The sequence below is a fragment of the Eucalyptus grandis genome, chromosome 4 (assembly GCF_016545825.1).
Source record: "Eucalyptus grandis isolate ANBG69807.140 chromosome 4, ASM1654582v1, whole genome shotgun sequence".
In the NCBI taxonomy this organism is placed as follows: Eukaryota; Viridiplantae; Streptophyta; class Magnoliopsida; order Myrtales; family Myrtaceae; genus Eucalyptus; species Eucalyptus grandis.
Window position 1 is genome coordinate 36,342,723 of NC_052615.1, and position 16,556 is coordinate 36,359,278.

The 16,556-nt window shown below is 37.6% G+C and overlaps 1 protein-coding gene and 1 non-coding gene across 2 annotated transcripts; one reads left to right on the forward strand and one right to left on the reverse strand.

Moving 5' to 3' along the window:
• The first annotated feature begins 2,008 nt into the window (after window positions 1-2,008).
• Window positions 2,009-2,114, forward strand: LOC120293033. The gene has a single exon (XR_005550693.1). It is a non-coding gene; the product is annotated as a small nucleolar RNA R71 (small nucleolar RNA).
• An 11,126-nt stretch (window positions 2,115-13,240) lies between these two features.
• LOC104442225 lies at window positions 13,241-14,566 on the reverse strand. The gene is made up of 2 exons (XM_010055577.3): window positions 14,114-14,566; window positions 13,241-13,910 (listed from the first exon to the last, which is right to left on the reverse strand). Exons 1-2 carry the CDS (start codon window positions 14,478-14,480, stop codon window positions 13,342-13,344), a joined length of 936 nt encoding a protein of 311 aa, XP_010053879.2. The 5' UTR covers window positions 14,481-14,566; the 3' UTR covers window positions 13,241-13,341.
• Window positions 14,567-16,556: the final 1,990 nt, after the last annotated feature.

Sequence of the window (16,556 nt, forward strand, 5' to 3'; positions counted from 1 at the left end):
CTTCGGGTTCAAACGCCCGAGGTTGGATAGTGGGTTTATATTGCTCTTCCATCAAAATTTTGTGCATGCAAATTGAAGGACTAATTCCCTTGATATCAGCTATTTTCCATCCAATTGCACCTTTATGCTCTCTTAATACTCGAGCAATTTCTCCTCCATCAAATATGTCAAAGAAGAAGATATAATTACCGGTAAAGAAGAAACTCCATCTAAATAAGCATATTTCATATGAGAAGGTAAGGGTTTGAGTTCAAGAATTGGAGGCTCTTCAATTGATGGTTTAGGCTTTGTAATGTGTTGTCCCAACTCTTCAAATTTAATTGCCTTTTGCCTTGAATATGGTGGAATTGCCTCCATGAAATTTGCGTACTCCTTTATCTCCTCATTATGAATATCTTTGTCCCTTGGTTGAATCAGACATGCTTCAAGTGGATCTTCAAAAATATTTTCCTGGAAAACCTTATTCACCAACTTGTCAACTGTCTCAACTCTAAAACAAGAATTATCATCAGATGGATATTTCATTGCTTTAAAAACATTAAATGAAACAAGATCATCTTGAACTCTAAGGATCAACTTCCCTTGTTGTACATCAATAAGAGCTCTTCCTGTTGCTAGAAAAGGTTGACCTAAGATAAGTGGTACCTCAAAATCTTCCTCCATGTCAAGAACTATGAAATCTGCAGGAAAGATAAATTTGTCAACTTTTACCAAAATATCTTCCACAATACCTCTCGGATATTTAATTGATCGATCAGCCAGTTGAAGTGACACTGTGGTTGCTTTTACCTCGCCCAATCCTAATTTCTTGAAAACAGAATAAGGCATCAGATTAATACTTGCACCTAAATTACATAATGCTTTTTCAAAGTAAGAATCCCCAATAGTGCAAGGAATAGTAAAACTCCCTGGATCTTTTAATTTCGGAGGCAATTTGTTTTGTAGGATGGCTGAACACTCCTCGTTTAACTTCACAGTCTCATAATCCTCCAGTTTCCTTTTGTTTGCCAAAATCTCCTTCAAAAATTTTGCATAACTAGGCATTTGCGCTAAAGCATCTGCAAAAGGAATGTTAATGTGCAATTTTTTAAACACATCAAGAAATTTAGAAAATTGCTTATCTATTTTTGTTGGAGTCGCCGAGGGAATGGAATTGGCGGCACATATGGCTTGGGATTATCGGAAAAAGTTTACTCTTGCTTGTCTCCTTTGATTGTTTATTGACCACTTCTTCCTTGTCTCGACAATCTCTTCTTCTCCTACTTGTTTACCGCTTCTCGGGGTAATAGCCTTTATGTTTTCAATTGGATTTTTTTCTGTGTTGCTCGGCAAAGAACCCTTTGTTGCCTTCCCGACATCATGCTTGCTAACTGACCCACTTGTATCTCTAGATTTCTGATTGAAGCCTCTTGGTTTTGAAATCTCATATCCATGCTTTTGATGAAATCATGAGTTGTGTTAACAAGTTTGGTGACTATATCTTCTAAATTTGACTTTGTCTCTTCGATTGTTTGAATCCTGTGGTCTCGTCACATTCGATTGTTCCATGAAAAATTTGGATGATTGCGCCATCCCGGATTGTATGTGTTGGAGTAGGGATTATTCTATGACCTGTTAAAATTCCCAACAAAGTTAGAATTTTCATGAGATTGTTTGAAAGTATTACTACTACCGACACTCGTGCTAACATGTCCCCCACCACAAAAATCACATGTCAAAGTGTGAATTTTCATGGCTGAAACACTCATATTATCAAGCTTTTTGTTGATTGCTTCAAATTGTGCAGCAATTGCAGCAAAAGCATCCACTTCATGAACTCCGCTAACTTTTCGCATTGGTAATCTCTCAGTAGGCCACCTGATAATTATTGGACGCCATCTCTTCTAATAAATTGTAGGCTTCTTCTGGTGTTTTATTATTTAAAGTCCCCCCTGCAGCTGCATCAATCATAGAACGAAGATTTGCACTAGAGCCATTATAAAAAGTTTGTACCTGCATCCATACGGGTAGTCCGTGATGTGGGCATCTCCTAAGAAATTCTTTGAATCTTTCCCATGCTTCATATAATGATTCATTATCCATCTGCATAAAATTAGTAATATCGTTACGCATCTTCGCAGACTTTGCAGGTGGAAAGAACTTACCAAGAAATTTCTGAGCCATATCATTCCATGTAGTAATTGATCCTCCGGGAAGAGAAGAAAGCCAACTTTTAGCTTTGTCTCTAAGAGAGAATGGAAATAATCTCAATTTAATAGCATCATCTGTAACTCCATTATATTTAATGGTGTCACAGATTTCAAGAAAAGCATCGATATGAGCGTTTGGATCATCGCTTGGTAGCCCACTGAATTGCACCGATTGTTGAAGCATCTGAATAAGTGACGGCTTAATCTCAAAGTTGTTAGCTTGAATTGCAGGTCTTCGATACTTGATGTGGTGCCTTGAACTGTTGGCGCAGCATAATCTCTTAAGAGTCTACGTGGATTTTCATTATCACCGTCTGCCATCTTAGCGTGATTTTTCTGTTCTCTTAGTCGCCTTTTGAATGTACGCTCGATTTCTGGATCAAGTTCGACAAGTTTCCCTTGTTGGCTACGTGTCATAAACCGATGTACACCCTGAAAAATAAAACAAAACAAAAGCTAGATTAAACTTAGAATTATCTGGTATCAATATTAATTAGTATTAAACAAACGATTCCCCGGCAACGGCGCCAAAAACTTGTTCGTAAAATTCTAAACGCAAGTGCACGTATCGAACAAGTAATATAATGATGAGATAAAGTATCGTCCCACGGAGATCGATGATTAATAAACCAATTAAATACTAAAATAGACTAATTCTAAAATTTATCTAACAAATCAAAATATAATTAAGAATGAATTAAAAACGAAATTTGTAGACTAAATGCAGTAAATCGATCAGATAAATATGTTAGAGCATCCGATTTCACCATAACCACTATATATGAATTTCAGATTGTTGTGAATACAAGAACGATATCAAACATGTGATAGCAGAATTTCCTAATCTATTTACTATCCTATCTCTAGGTATAGCAAACCTACTCAGCTTATTAATCCACTATATCTCTATGTGAATTAAAATAAACATGAGTGCATTAAAAACTATGAATATTCTCGGTTTACAATGAGTCTTTTGGATCACCTTATCACCGAAAGCTACACAAATAACGAGGTATATTTCTATCCACGCTTAATTTATGGTTATATATTATAATGAACAATTGCATATTATCACCTCTCGCCTCAAACATGCACATCGATCATTCAAGTGGTGGCTAGTCACTCAAAAACAGTAAACGCAATAATATATAACTCACATGAATGAAATCAATTGTAAAACATAAAAATCATGAAATTCATATCATCATGGTTAGGCTACATCGTAGCCCTAACAAAAGAAAATTAGAACATAGTAGAATAAGAAATAAAAATAGAAATATAGATCAAACCCAGCATCTTGAATCAAAGGACAAGAATTCTATCACCACTTTTGTCTTCTCTTCAAAATACTTGAAAAACTCTCGAACAATGGAAAACGATCTAACCCCCTCTAAACCCTAGCTGCTCTCTCTTCCTATATATAGGAAATCTAAAATATCTAATTGTAGATAACATTAGGGAACAAAATCAAGAATTTCCTGATTTGATATACATCTTCCATCGCTGCTTTTATTTGAATTCCTGATAATTGCCCTTCTTTTCCTTATCTTCTCCATATCTCATTATTCTGCATAAACAAGGAAAATTTAAATAATCAGAAGGAAATTCAAATATTTTCTCATAGATAATGCATTAATTGTTGCCTAAAATAGGTAAAATAACTCTATTTTTATGGAGTTATCAATGATCCCACATCACATTTTAGAAACCGACCAACTTTATGAATCCACGTCCCTACTAAAATAACTACCACTAACGTACAATACTATCTCTCAAGTTTATGTAGGTATTTGGGATTACTATTTCAGTTTTTCAATTTTGTCCTTCATATATGTTATGTATTTAAAATTTAGAAAATATGCTAATATTATTTACGCCGATAGGCTTTGTTAGATATCAAATGTAGTGCCATGTCGCTCTATCATAACCAAATTAAAGCTAAATAATATATATCCAGCAGTTAGTTCAGTACTTAAATTTTTTGAGTTGGAAGTTTTGACAAATGTCAAAACTAGATTCTCCAATTCCATCATGCCCTAGGTTTATCGCACCTTCGTGGCTCTCCATTCTTCTATAATTCATGCTTAACACAATCGTCCCCACATTCTTCATTCCAGCTTATAAGCAAGATGGGGTGTTGAATACAATCTCACATCGCTTAAATACGCTATTTGAATTCCCCTTTGTGCAATAGTCTATTTGCTTCTAATAACTTAAATTTTTGGATTGAACTTTCTAATGCACATTTAAAACATTTTATATCATCTTCACAATCATTAGAGGAGTTGATTTTACATTACTCATTCAAAAATACACCTTTATGGCGAGCGTTATTTCATTGATTTCAGTTCGTTAGAATATATCAAGCACATAACCAAGATGGGGTAAAGTGAAATTTTTCTTAGATTTTCTCTATATCTCTCATTATGTCCCCATTTCTAAAGAGTAAAATATCACTTGCATTAAAAAAAAAAAAAAAAAAAAAAAAAAAAAAAAAAAAAGAGGAAAATTCCCACCACCAACTCCAAATTTAAGAAAACTTTCTTCAAATGAAAAATTAAGAGAAAGGGAAAAAGAAAGTTCTGAGAAAGCGAAAATTCACGTTTTTTCAATATTAAATATATGATCAATTAATGACCAAAATAAAAGGGCTGGGTCAATCGCTTTGTATGGGGACAATATCGATGCGCTTTCCTGTTCCTGCGGACGATGAACACGATCATCTCTCATTCGATTCTTGGGTGTGTTGTTGTAGAACACGCGTGAAGATAGATGCGAACAAATGCACGATCCACAAGACAAGACAAGGCATGATTTGGCTGTGAGACGTGCACAGCTTTGACCTATCACGATTGAAGTTGGCATAAATCATCGGGACAATTGTCCAAAAACAATCTTGCACCGATTGTGCAGGTGCCGATTGGGTTCCAAATTCATCAATTTGATCAATTTAATTTTAAATTTTTCATTGAATTGGCCAACTTCGACTATAAATCACTAATGCAACGATTCAGTCAATATAGACCATCCCTCGAACAACGTTGTTTCACATTTTTTTAGAAAAAAAAATTCTGGATTTTTTTCCCAATTTTCCTCACTGGACAATCAATGTTGATAGGACCGTCACATTAGTAATTTACATCCAAACTCAATTGGATGGACTAAGTTGAGAAATCGTCAAAAGATCTAGGACTAAACTAACTAAATTGAGGGCGGTATAATAGATTTAGAACTTTATGGATAAATTTCCAAAAATTTATTGGTGCGCTTAGTACATGTATTAAGGATCCGTTTATTTCACAAAAAATGTACCAATTCTAGAATACATTTTCTAGAAAAATGGCTTTTATGTATTGGTGTTTGGCCAAAACCCAAAGATCTTAAAGTATTTTCTATTGTTTGATAAAGAAAATCCGAGGACAAAAATTAGCAAAAAATTTGTATCTATCATTTATTTTCTACATTTGTTATTTTTATATATTCTTTTATTTTTTTTTTTTTTTTTTTTTTCTTCTTGTTTGGCCGGTCGCCAGCCACAGTGACAACTAGTGAGCGCCCCTGTGACGGCCAGTGAGTTTCGAGCAAGGCCTCTAGTCTCACAAGTGTCCTAACATTCTTCATTCCAATTTATATGCAAAAGGGGGGTATTGAATACAATATTGCATCACTTACATACCAGGTTCCAATTCCCCTTTATATAATAAATAATAGTCTTTCTAATGGGGATTTTAATTTTTACAATCGATTATAAATAGTCTCTTTCATTCTAATAACTAAGACTTTTTTATAAGACTTTCTAAAGAGCATTTAAAAAAAATCCATTATTTTCACAATTAATAAGGGGAATTTGATTGATGTTAGTACCTCAAGACACTACTCATTCAAGTACATACCATGCACTTTTCCGGCAAGTGTTATTCCATTGATTTTGTTTCACTATTATATTTATACCATGACCATGACTGGATAAAGCGAAATTTCTCCTCAAATTTTGCATATATCTCTCCTTCTATTCCCATTTCAAATGATTAACACATCACATGCATGAAAAAGCGAAATTCCCATCATCAACCCCCAAATTTTACCAGTAAAATCGATTTGCTAATCACGGTATTAACATAAGAAAATTAAGAAAAGACATTACTTCAGATGAAAAATCAAGAGAAAAGAGACAACGGGAAAGTTCTAAGAGAGAGAAAAATTCATTCTTATTTTAATTAAATATATGATCGATTAACGACAAAATCAAAGGGCTAGGTCAGGCTTTTGGTATGGCCACCATCCAGCAAATTCGAATGGCGAGAGACAAATATTGATTGATGCGCTTTCCTGTTGCCGCGGATAATTAACGCGACCGTCTCCTTCGATTCTCGGGTGTGTCGGCCCATGTAGAACACGCGTGGTGATGTGAAGACACGGACAGTCGACAAGGCCAGGGCATGATTGGCTATGAACCTGTAAGGACGTGCACGGCTTTGACCTATCACGATTGAAGTCGGCAGAAATCAATTAGGACAATTGTCCAATGGAGTCCTGATCCTATTGCTTGGGCCTCCATTCTAATCCTGACTTATCAATTTACTAATTTTATTATAAACTTTTCAACATTTTTCATTATAGTCCTTTTGCCAGTTTCAATTAATTTTTTCAAATTTCAAAACAATGATATCTTGTCCACATTAGTTGTTGGTTGTGCTACATAGGATAGTGAAGGGAAAGACTAGAAAACCATTTTTTAAAATTTCAACCAAACTTGATTGGATTGACTAAATTGAAAAATTGGTAAAAGGCCTGGGACTAAATTGACTAAATTAGAAAGTTAATGATTGAATTGAGATCAATACAATAAATTTAAGACTTTCTGGATGATTCTTTAGAAAGTAATTCAATGCACCTAGTTCATTTATTAAGGATCCATTTGCTTTGTGGAAAATGTATCATTTCTAGAAAATATTTTTTAGAAAAATAACTTTTATTTTTGGTGTATGGTTGAAACTCAAAAAAGATTTGGAAAGTATTTTTTGTTGTTTGGTAAGGAAAATCTAATGGGAAGAATTATTTGAAAAATTCATATTTTTTTCAATTACTTTTAATTACTATTTTTTTATATATATTATATTCTTATTATTTTCCTTTTCTTCTTCCTTAGCCAATTGCCCGCCACAACAATGGTTGGTGATCAACCACAAGCTAGCTTGAGCTTGCCTAAGGCCAACAAGTTTCAAGTAAGGCCTTCAATCTCATTGGATATGGCAAGGTTTGAGCTCACTGGCCTTGGACAAGCTTGCTTGCTAACCATCGCTGTTAAGACAAAAAAAAAAGGAAAAGACAAAGAAAAGAATATATAAAATGACAAAATAATTAAAAAATCGATTTTTTAAAATAGAACAAAGTTTCAATAATGAAGGACCCAAGCCCAAGTATGGAGGACCTATGCATGGCCTTTGCGAACCTAGGCCTAGGCATGAGCATTGATCCCGAGTTAACCCCAAATCAACTCTGGACTAGTTCAATCCTACCGGTCCTGGTTTGGTTTCAAAGGACATTGGGTCGATCATTGGTCCTAAGATCCCTAGACCAGCACTATGTGAGTTGGTTATTGATCCCGAGAGTTTAGGGTCGGTCTAATCCAGACTAACCATAATCGTATATATTATTATAATATATTTAATATATTATATATCTAATATATTATTTATAATTATATATATATATATATATCTATTATTCTAAAGAGAAAACCCTAAGTCAAACGGCATCAACAGCTTTAAACATCTTCTCACGGCGTCCAAAACAACATAAACAATATTAAACGGCTCTTGACGATGCCCTCCTCTAGTACTTGTTCTCCTCTGTCTTTTTTGTTCTCTTAGTCTTCAATTAAAAAACAACTTCTCCACTTGCCGCTCGATACTTGTCCCGCTTAACTTCCCTACTTGTTGCTTAATTTTCCATCTTGTCCTATATCTCTATGAGTGGTATTAATTGTTTCTATGGTTTCTTACTTTTAGCAAGTATGGAATTTCTATTGATACCTTATCTTAAATTTATTGAATATGTAGTGGTATTTATATTTTGGTTGCATAATGCCACATTGTCGATGGATATATAATTTGAAATGGCAGGTTTGCCTTTTTAAGGAATACAAAAAATGAAACAAAAAAATTATTGGTTGACCTAGGAATCGGCTTGAACCCATTAGGTCGGTTCGGTCCTTGGTCCCAAGCTCAATAGGGTTGGTTTTCGGTCTCAAAAATTGAGAACTAATATTGTGTGAGTTGGTCCTAGAGTTAGGGGGTGGACCGGTCCAACTCGATTATGCTCACCCCTACCTAGGCTAGGCCTAAGGGTTGGGACCAAAGTTTGAGCGTTAAGGACCCGAGCACGACCTTTATGGACTAGAGCTCGAGTGTCGAAGCATCGAGTATGGGCACCAAGAGTTCAAGCTTGGCCTCGATGGGCTAGGGTGTGGGTGTTGGGGGCCTAGGCCCGAGCACCAAGGTCCTAGGCTTGGTCGTCAAAGACCTATTCTTGAACGCCGGAACTTGGGAGTCAACATTGGGGCTTTCATGTCCAAATGTAGAGTTTTGGGTTTAAGGCTAATATTTAGTCATATTTTGGAAAATGTTTTTTGATTCTTTCAAATAGATAATCATTTTAATGATTTTAAGTTTCAGTATGAAAAAAATTTCCATTGACTTATTTTTATAAGCAAACAAAATGCCAAAAAACTATGAAATAAACGAACCCTAAATCAAATTAAAATAGTCAAATTTGAAGGGATATACGAGGAGTCCATGCGAAACTTGACAGGTCGCATTTGAATGTCCGGATTTGGATTGGGATAGATCAGAATAAGGAAGGATTAGAAATCCTCCAAATATCCTCCAAGTTATAAAAAAATTTCAATCATATGTTTGGTACAATCCAAGATATGATTAAAAATCTTTGAAAAATCTCATTTGCGTAGGGCAATCTCTCGTGATATACAGATCTTACCTCTTAAGCCTCCTGATCAGCTCATCAAAACCACTCTCCCTCTGATTTGTCTTCTTCGCCGCCGGCATCGCCAAATCCATCGCTAGGCCATACTCCTTGCTCAACTTCACTACGTCGGAGGCTAATTGAATGCCAGCGAAGACGAGCCTCGAGTCGCCGAGGGATCATAAAGTGACCAAGGGAGGTGTTGGGCGACCAATTGGAAGACGAGGTGGTAGCAGACGAGGCAGAGTTGAAGGATGGCAATGGGTGGTATATGCCGCACGCGAAGCTCGGACGCCACTTGATGTGGGAGCTAATCTTGGGTAGTGAGGGGCACCAAATATCTTGAAAAATCTTGATTATTGATCTGTAATTTACCTATGTCAAATCTCTTTGATTTGGTTTTAATGGACGAGATTACCGTTTGATATAAGATCGTTTTGGCAATTTGGGTATAGACATAATGCAATTATGATGTGGTTATTCCTTGCCAGAGACAAAAAGTCACCATTGTTGCACCGCCATAGATTACCAACGGCAATGACAATATGTTGTTGTAATATGTGACAACCAATCTATTTTCATCGTCAGAGCTAGATATTATTTTTTTTTTCAAATTTTATGGGAGGATGTGCACTGTGGACGATGATCATCAGCAATGTCCTCTCCTTTTCACCTTAGTTGTCGGAACAAGATCGACTGACGAAGACGATCGGCGATGGTCGAAGGCAATGATGATAGGTTGTCATGAAGGTGATCCTTGCGCGGTGGCCGAATGTGTTGCTTTATCATTAGAAGATAAGTGTTGAATTATTTTTTAATTTTTTTATCCAATCCAAATTTATACCACCCATTAGCTTGGGTTTTTTTGGCATTTTATTAGATGTGTCCAAGTTTATCCGAATTGCAGGACATTGCCAAATATCAAATGGATATCTTGTTATTTTATTTAGACTCAAATTCGGATTACCAAATGCGATTTTGATTTGGATTAGTTTCTAACTTCCTACATAGTGCGCATGTGATGATACGCCTATGTAATAGTTTGTCACATGGTGGGGATATCCCAATCTCTCCAAACTCCGCTTGCATTCATTTTTCCATTAGTGATGTACGGGATGTGCATAGAGCAATAAAACACAAATAAGAAAGGAAGGTCGCTGTCGATTGTCTTACTTAACCATTAAAATTTAAGGAGAAATATCAAAATAAATACATCAAGTCACCAAGTAAAATATCAAAGACACGGACGTAATTTTTTTTCCAAATTAAAGGCGTAAATTTAAGAAAAAATCTCTCTTTACCTTCAATATTATTGAGAAATAAGAAATCCGGTGTGGCATCGGTATTGACTCGTGGACGTTAATTAATTAAATAGTCACTCTCATATGTCGACGTTCTTAATGAACTCCGTGGATTAAGGATCTTGTCGGTTCCTTCTATCTGAATTTTCTCTAGAGCCTTTCTCTACGTTAGCGAAATAATGGCAAAAGAAGACATTATTAGCGAGGTCGACATCAAGTTTCCATTTGCGACCTCGTATATTTGGTTTATGTAATTTGCCACAAAGCAGAAAAGTTGCTAAATGTTAAAATATTTCATCTTTATTTTTCAACTGAAAAAGAATATGGCATAATAAATTCATCACGCAATGTCGAAATATATGCAGCAACTCAGCATTTTGAAAACATAAATTCGCCAATTAGCCGCATCTCATGTTCCCAAAAGTGTTTCCAGTTCTAGGTTTAGGCAATTTATTCCACAATAAGTTTCCAACTAATCAGTCTAGAGTTACAAGCTAAGCTACTTGATCCTAAGTCGTTTGAAAACCTAATATTAGGCATAGAGAGAAAGTGACCTAACCACCTAAATCGAGATGAAAGCAACTGGTGGTATTCATAAAAGCCTAGATTTTGTGTGCAGGAAATATTAGTAATCCATAATGCTCTTTTCATACCATAGTTTTTTTCATCAACTAAATATATTCGCCATTAACTTGCTAAGTGCGGATTAAAATGTATAGTAGTAAATTTCCATTGTATTAAACACCAAAAAATTGTAAAGATATATCTAACGTCAGTTTAGTTTTTTCACAATCTTTCAACATCTAAATATGCTTCTTCTTTTTTTGTGATAAGATTTTTTTTTTTTTGCTTGATTTAACTAGAACCAAAAGAACAAATATTTTATGAGTTTATCTATGATAATAACCTAAGAAAATATACTTAAGAGAATCATAAAAGTTATAGAGAAATTTTTTTTTTTTTTTTGTACAATTGGCTTAGTAAAGTATGTGTTTTCTTTCTTTCTTTTTTTGGAGTTGGCCCTTCAATCAAAACTAAAATTGGAAATGCAAAGTGGACTAACTCGTAATTATCGAGTCAACACTAATTGGATATATTATTTTTAAGTGTTGACTAGATAAAGTATTTGATTTTTTTAATAAAAAATAAACTGGGAAGGGGGGACAAGGGAGGCGATTAGGTGCAGTACTAATGCTAGTGACGCCCACACATCGACGAGGACCATTAAGCCTAGAATTGATTAGTTCTTGGTCCGATCCGGTTCCAAGATGGAATTGGGAACTCGACTGTGATGACGGTTCCTAAATTCTAGGATCGTGAACTAGACCGATTGGTCCTAGAACTGGGAATCGGATCGACCGACCGATTCGGTGGAATCGGTAATTTGTTGTTTGAGGGCAAAAATAATTTATTGTTTGGATACGATTCATATTTTCTTGTTCTCCACCGTGCTCTCTTCCATATTGACTCCTTAGAGGGCCTTGGGAATGTTTTGGAAGTTTTGATCTCTTCATTACTTCATAAACATGGAAGAAATTGATCTGCTCAGCGTGACCCAGAACACGAGTGGCATTGTTGAGGTCCCTTGTTACAAAGGTGACACAAATCTGAATTGTAAGAACCGTGCCATGAAGAAATAGAGACGGTGTGGCGGGTGTAGTCGATAATCTGGATGATGGAGGACTCGAGGTTGTGGAGGAGGCCACCGTTGGGACGAGACGGATGAGGTTGGACTTAGGGCAAAGCAGAAAGCAAAAAGGTAAGGTAAAGCAGAAAGGAAAAAGGGAAGGAGGGGAAAGCAAAACCTAAAATGGGCAAAGGGATCTTCTTAGTTTGTTTGTTTGTTTTGTTCTTCTTTTTTTTTTTTAATATCAACCAATCTAGTCCGGTCGGTTCAATTTCCACCTTGGAACCGGGAACCGGACTAACCGGCTACTGGTTTTTAGAATGGAAATTGAGATTTGAACTGCCATTTTAGGAATTGCCCAAAACCAATCGGCTCGGTCTGATTTGAGCGGTTCCCGTTGTACACCCCTAATTGAGCCCTTGTTGGCTATCAACAATTTAGAGGACTATAGGAGATGGTTGGCTAGGGTCGCTTGACCTTGGTGAATCGATGATGGCAAGATCTAGTCTAAGTCGCACTAGCTTGGGCCAAATTGGGCTGGGGTCATGCGAACCTGCAAGGCCCATGAAGGGCTTTTTTTGAGTTTATTTTTTTTCCTATTTTTTAACATGTACTTTTAATATTACGACAAAAAAAATGTACTTTTAGTATTAATTTAAAGTTCCAATTACATAGAAAAAAAATCCAGCAACCTGATTAAACTATTTGAAGAAGTTCGGCCACCTTTTATAAACATCATTCTTATTTCTGTCCCTCTCTTCTCACCTTAATCAATAAACAAACATTCATTCGCATACATCATACCTAACACGGTATGACAACAACAATCCACTACATCATATCATATATTGAAACGAGTTATTCTACAAAGTGTTTGACGCGCTATATTTCGCCCCTTTTGAGTTTTCTGTTTGGTAGCATTGCTAGGGACAGAAACGTAGCTGTTACTGTTAGGCGGTCCACGCTACATCACATTCCTAGAACCTTCGTATGTCATTTTCAATACAATTATTCCAATAAGAGCAAACGCAATATAAAACCACATTGCCGACGCCAAGTGAAGAACAGAACGAATTTGAAAATCCTACCGACCACGTGAAAATTAAAATAAAAGAAAAGAAAAAGAAGAAGAAATCTCGTTGTTCTGGAACTGTCTCTCTGTAAATTCAATCGAAACATATGACAAAATTCAACGATGTTCAAATTCAAACCCCCCAAAAAAGAAAAAGCCCAAAATATTTCAAACTGAAAAGGACAGGGCCCCCGATCGATGCGCATTCGAATTTCCATATAGGCCCTCCGGCAACACCGAAATTACCACATGTGCCCCGCGCTTTTTGAAAAAGTCGGAAAAAGAAATATTCAGAAAAACAGCGTCGCCAACAGCAGAGAAACGCCGCCCCACGCCGCACCGCGCACGCCCGCTCCCCCGCCGGATCCGCCGGATCCGCTGTTCCCCGGCGCATTCACCGCCGTGCCGGGCGGATTCCGCCGCGCCCGGGCCGGGCGGCGTGGCGTACGGGGGCGGCGGCGGCTGGTTGAGGCTCGGCGGCAGGCCGGAGCCGTGCTGGACGTCGATCTGGAACCGCATCCCGCTCTGGCACTGGACGCCGTCGTCGGCGTCGGAGAAGAAGCAGTTCGTGCCCTCGTGGGTCAGCGGGACCGCGACGCTCAGCGCCTCCCCGAACTGGTCGCTGCCCCCGCCGTACTGGAAGAAGTCATCGTCGGAGGCGTCGTCGACGCTGCAGGCCTGGTAGGTCGTGAGGTTGTAAGTCTGGATCACGGTCTGGTTGGAGTTCGTGTTGAATACTGCGCACGCACAGATCGCCCAAGTCAGGAAGAAAAAAGAAATCAGATTCGGAAATCCGACCGAATCGAGCGGTTCGCGACGAATCGGAGCGTCGAAATTAGCGACAATCGAAACGAGTGCGTTGACCTAATGCGTACATTCTCGGATCAATCGGTGCTGTGGATGCGCAAGATGGAGTTGAGAAACGGAGGGAGGTGCTTACGGAGGTAGTCGCCGAGGTTGAAGGTCTGGGAAGCGGCCCAGGCGGAGTAGTTGGTGGAGGTGGCGTTAGTGGTCTCGTTGAACAACCAGCCGGAGTTGCCGCCGACGGTGTAGTTGGCGTACGCGGCGACGGCGGAGGGGGCGGAGGAGGCGGCGGCGAGGAAGAGGAAGAGCGCGAGGGCCGTCGGATTGGTAGCGGCGGCCATCGCGAGGCGTCTGATCTGGCGACTTTTTTGGGGCCGGTCTTTGCGTGGGTCTCTCTCTCTGGTGTCGCTGATCTCCGCGAGAGGTTTTGAACTGACGATGATTGATTTCGCTTCGAGTTGACTTTTTAAGGAGGAGGAGGAGGAGCAGCTGTTGACTCGCATGATGGGCGTGTTTACACTTCCTTTAGATGTGAAATCCTATCGGCGACGCTGAAGAGGTTGTTAGCACTTAGCACTTAGCATATTTTACTTATAAAAAGATATAGGCTTTTCTGTCTAGAGGATCCATCAGTTCGATTGTCGCTATCTTACTTTGTGAATCTCATATATGTCTTCGTGTCGATTTGACATATTATATGATTGTGATGAAATTGGTCTGGAAAGATGAGATCATAAGTTGAAAACCTTTAGCAGGAGCATCATGTATATGTGGTTTCTTGAGGATCGGTTTTGAATATCTAGCACCTTGATGCAACTATGGTTATGGATTCTCTAGCCTTAAATTTCTGGGCCATGGGTAGTACCCAGTTGTTATGATCTATGAAGCACAGATATGATGCCCGTGTTGTGTCAAAAATGTGTTAATGTGTTAGACACGCTTGGACACGTGGTTAACACGTGTCAGATTTTTCAATATATGGTCAACTCTTCTCAACATATTCCGAAATGCGTATCCAAGAGACAGGATCATTAAAGAAGATCATAGAGGGTGGAGGCAAGGGTGAGGGAGCTGAGGCTAGGCCACAAGCGACGGTGAGGGAGTGCCATAGGAAGAGTAGACACCAAGCCACAACTACGATGGAAGGCCAGCGGTGAGGCTACGGCTGCGAAGGAAGAAGGGCCAGAGGGCTTGAGGCGAGGCAATGAGCAATTGTAATGAGGCAACCGAGAGAGAGCAGAGATCGAGAGGAACGGGGTCGTGCGAGGGGGAGGCAACGGCTAGGGTTTGTGAGGGAGGAAACTAAAAAAAAGATAAAAATGGGATTTGATGGGACTTTGGCGTGATTCTTTCTTTCCTGGAGGGAGGGGAGGTGGGGTGGACAAGAGTGTGTTCAATTTTCAAGAAAGAAGTCATGGATTTAGGGAAGGGGGAGAAGAAACAAACGAGGGAAAGAATGAGAAACGATGGAAGTGAAATAAATTTGGGGGTGAGCGTTGGAGGTGGATCCCGGTAGACTTTCTTTTATCGGAAAAATAAATAAGGGACGCTAGGAAATTATTTCAAAAAATAAAAGTACTGAATGTTGAATAATTGTTAAAAATCATAGATTTATTTAAATAAGTTAATTCTAATTTTTTGTTAATCATTAATTTCATCAATAATTGTTGTTAGAGTTAGAAATATGTCCCCAAATATGGATACACATTAATTATAAATGTCTTTCAAATTTCCTATAAATAGATTTATTACTATTATTAGTGTAAATTCATTGTAGACTCTTTTTTATTATTATTCATTTAATGGTGAATTTGAATCAAATTAATTAAAAATAAAAATATTCATTTGATATACAACATATCTCCACGTGTCAGAATTTTCTATTTGTGAGAATTGTCGTGTCGGATGTTATGTCATATCGTGTTACGTGTTACTATCGCGTGTCTGTGCTATTTAGTTTAGCAAGAGTACTATGCATACGTGGTTTTTTGAGGATCGGTTTTGAATGTCTAGCACCTTAATACCATTATGGTTATGGATTCTGTAGCCTTAAATTCCGGGCCACGGGGCAATACCGAGTTGTTATGACTCAAAAGTCAAATTGGACATCCCATAACACGTTCATACTTTGAAGGTAAAAATGAAATTTCTAATTACACGGATCACCTCTCTTCGCCTTTTGTTTTGTTTTGTTTTTTTTTTTTCCATACAAATTGTAAAATATCATGCAGGCTAGTTCCATCAATGACATGTATAGAAATGGTCCAAGAACTCATGGTATTTTTTTTTCTTTTTGTGGGATTCGATTTGGGAGTGCACACATGCGAATGATTAGGCATTGGTAATGATTGATTTGACTGGCCGTTAGGCAACACCATGTGTCCTCATTATGCCCAACAAAAGGGATTTTTTTTTAAAAAAAATTAAACATATTATATTTGTATTAATTTAATCTTAAATCTATTTATTATACTAATTGAATTCTAAATATTTTTACATTTTATCAATTGAGTCCATTTAATCAACTTTGATTTGAAAACTAGTGGCACCGCCGGCATTGATATAGACATTTTTAAATA

Coding starts and splice junctions, on each gene's coding strand:
- LOC104442225 (XM_010055577.3), bottom strand. CDS start 14,480: ATGCGAGTCAACAGCTGCTCCTCCTCCTCCTCCTTAAAAAGTCAACTC. Junction 13,911..14,113: donor CAACCTCGGCGACTACCTCC/GTAAGCACCTCC, acceptor GTGCGTGCGCAG/TATTCAACACGAACTCCAAC.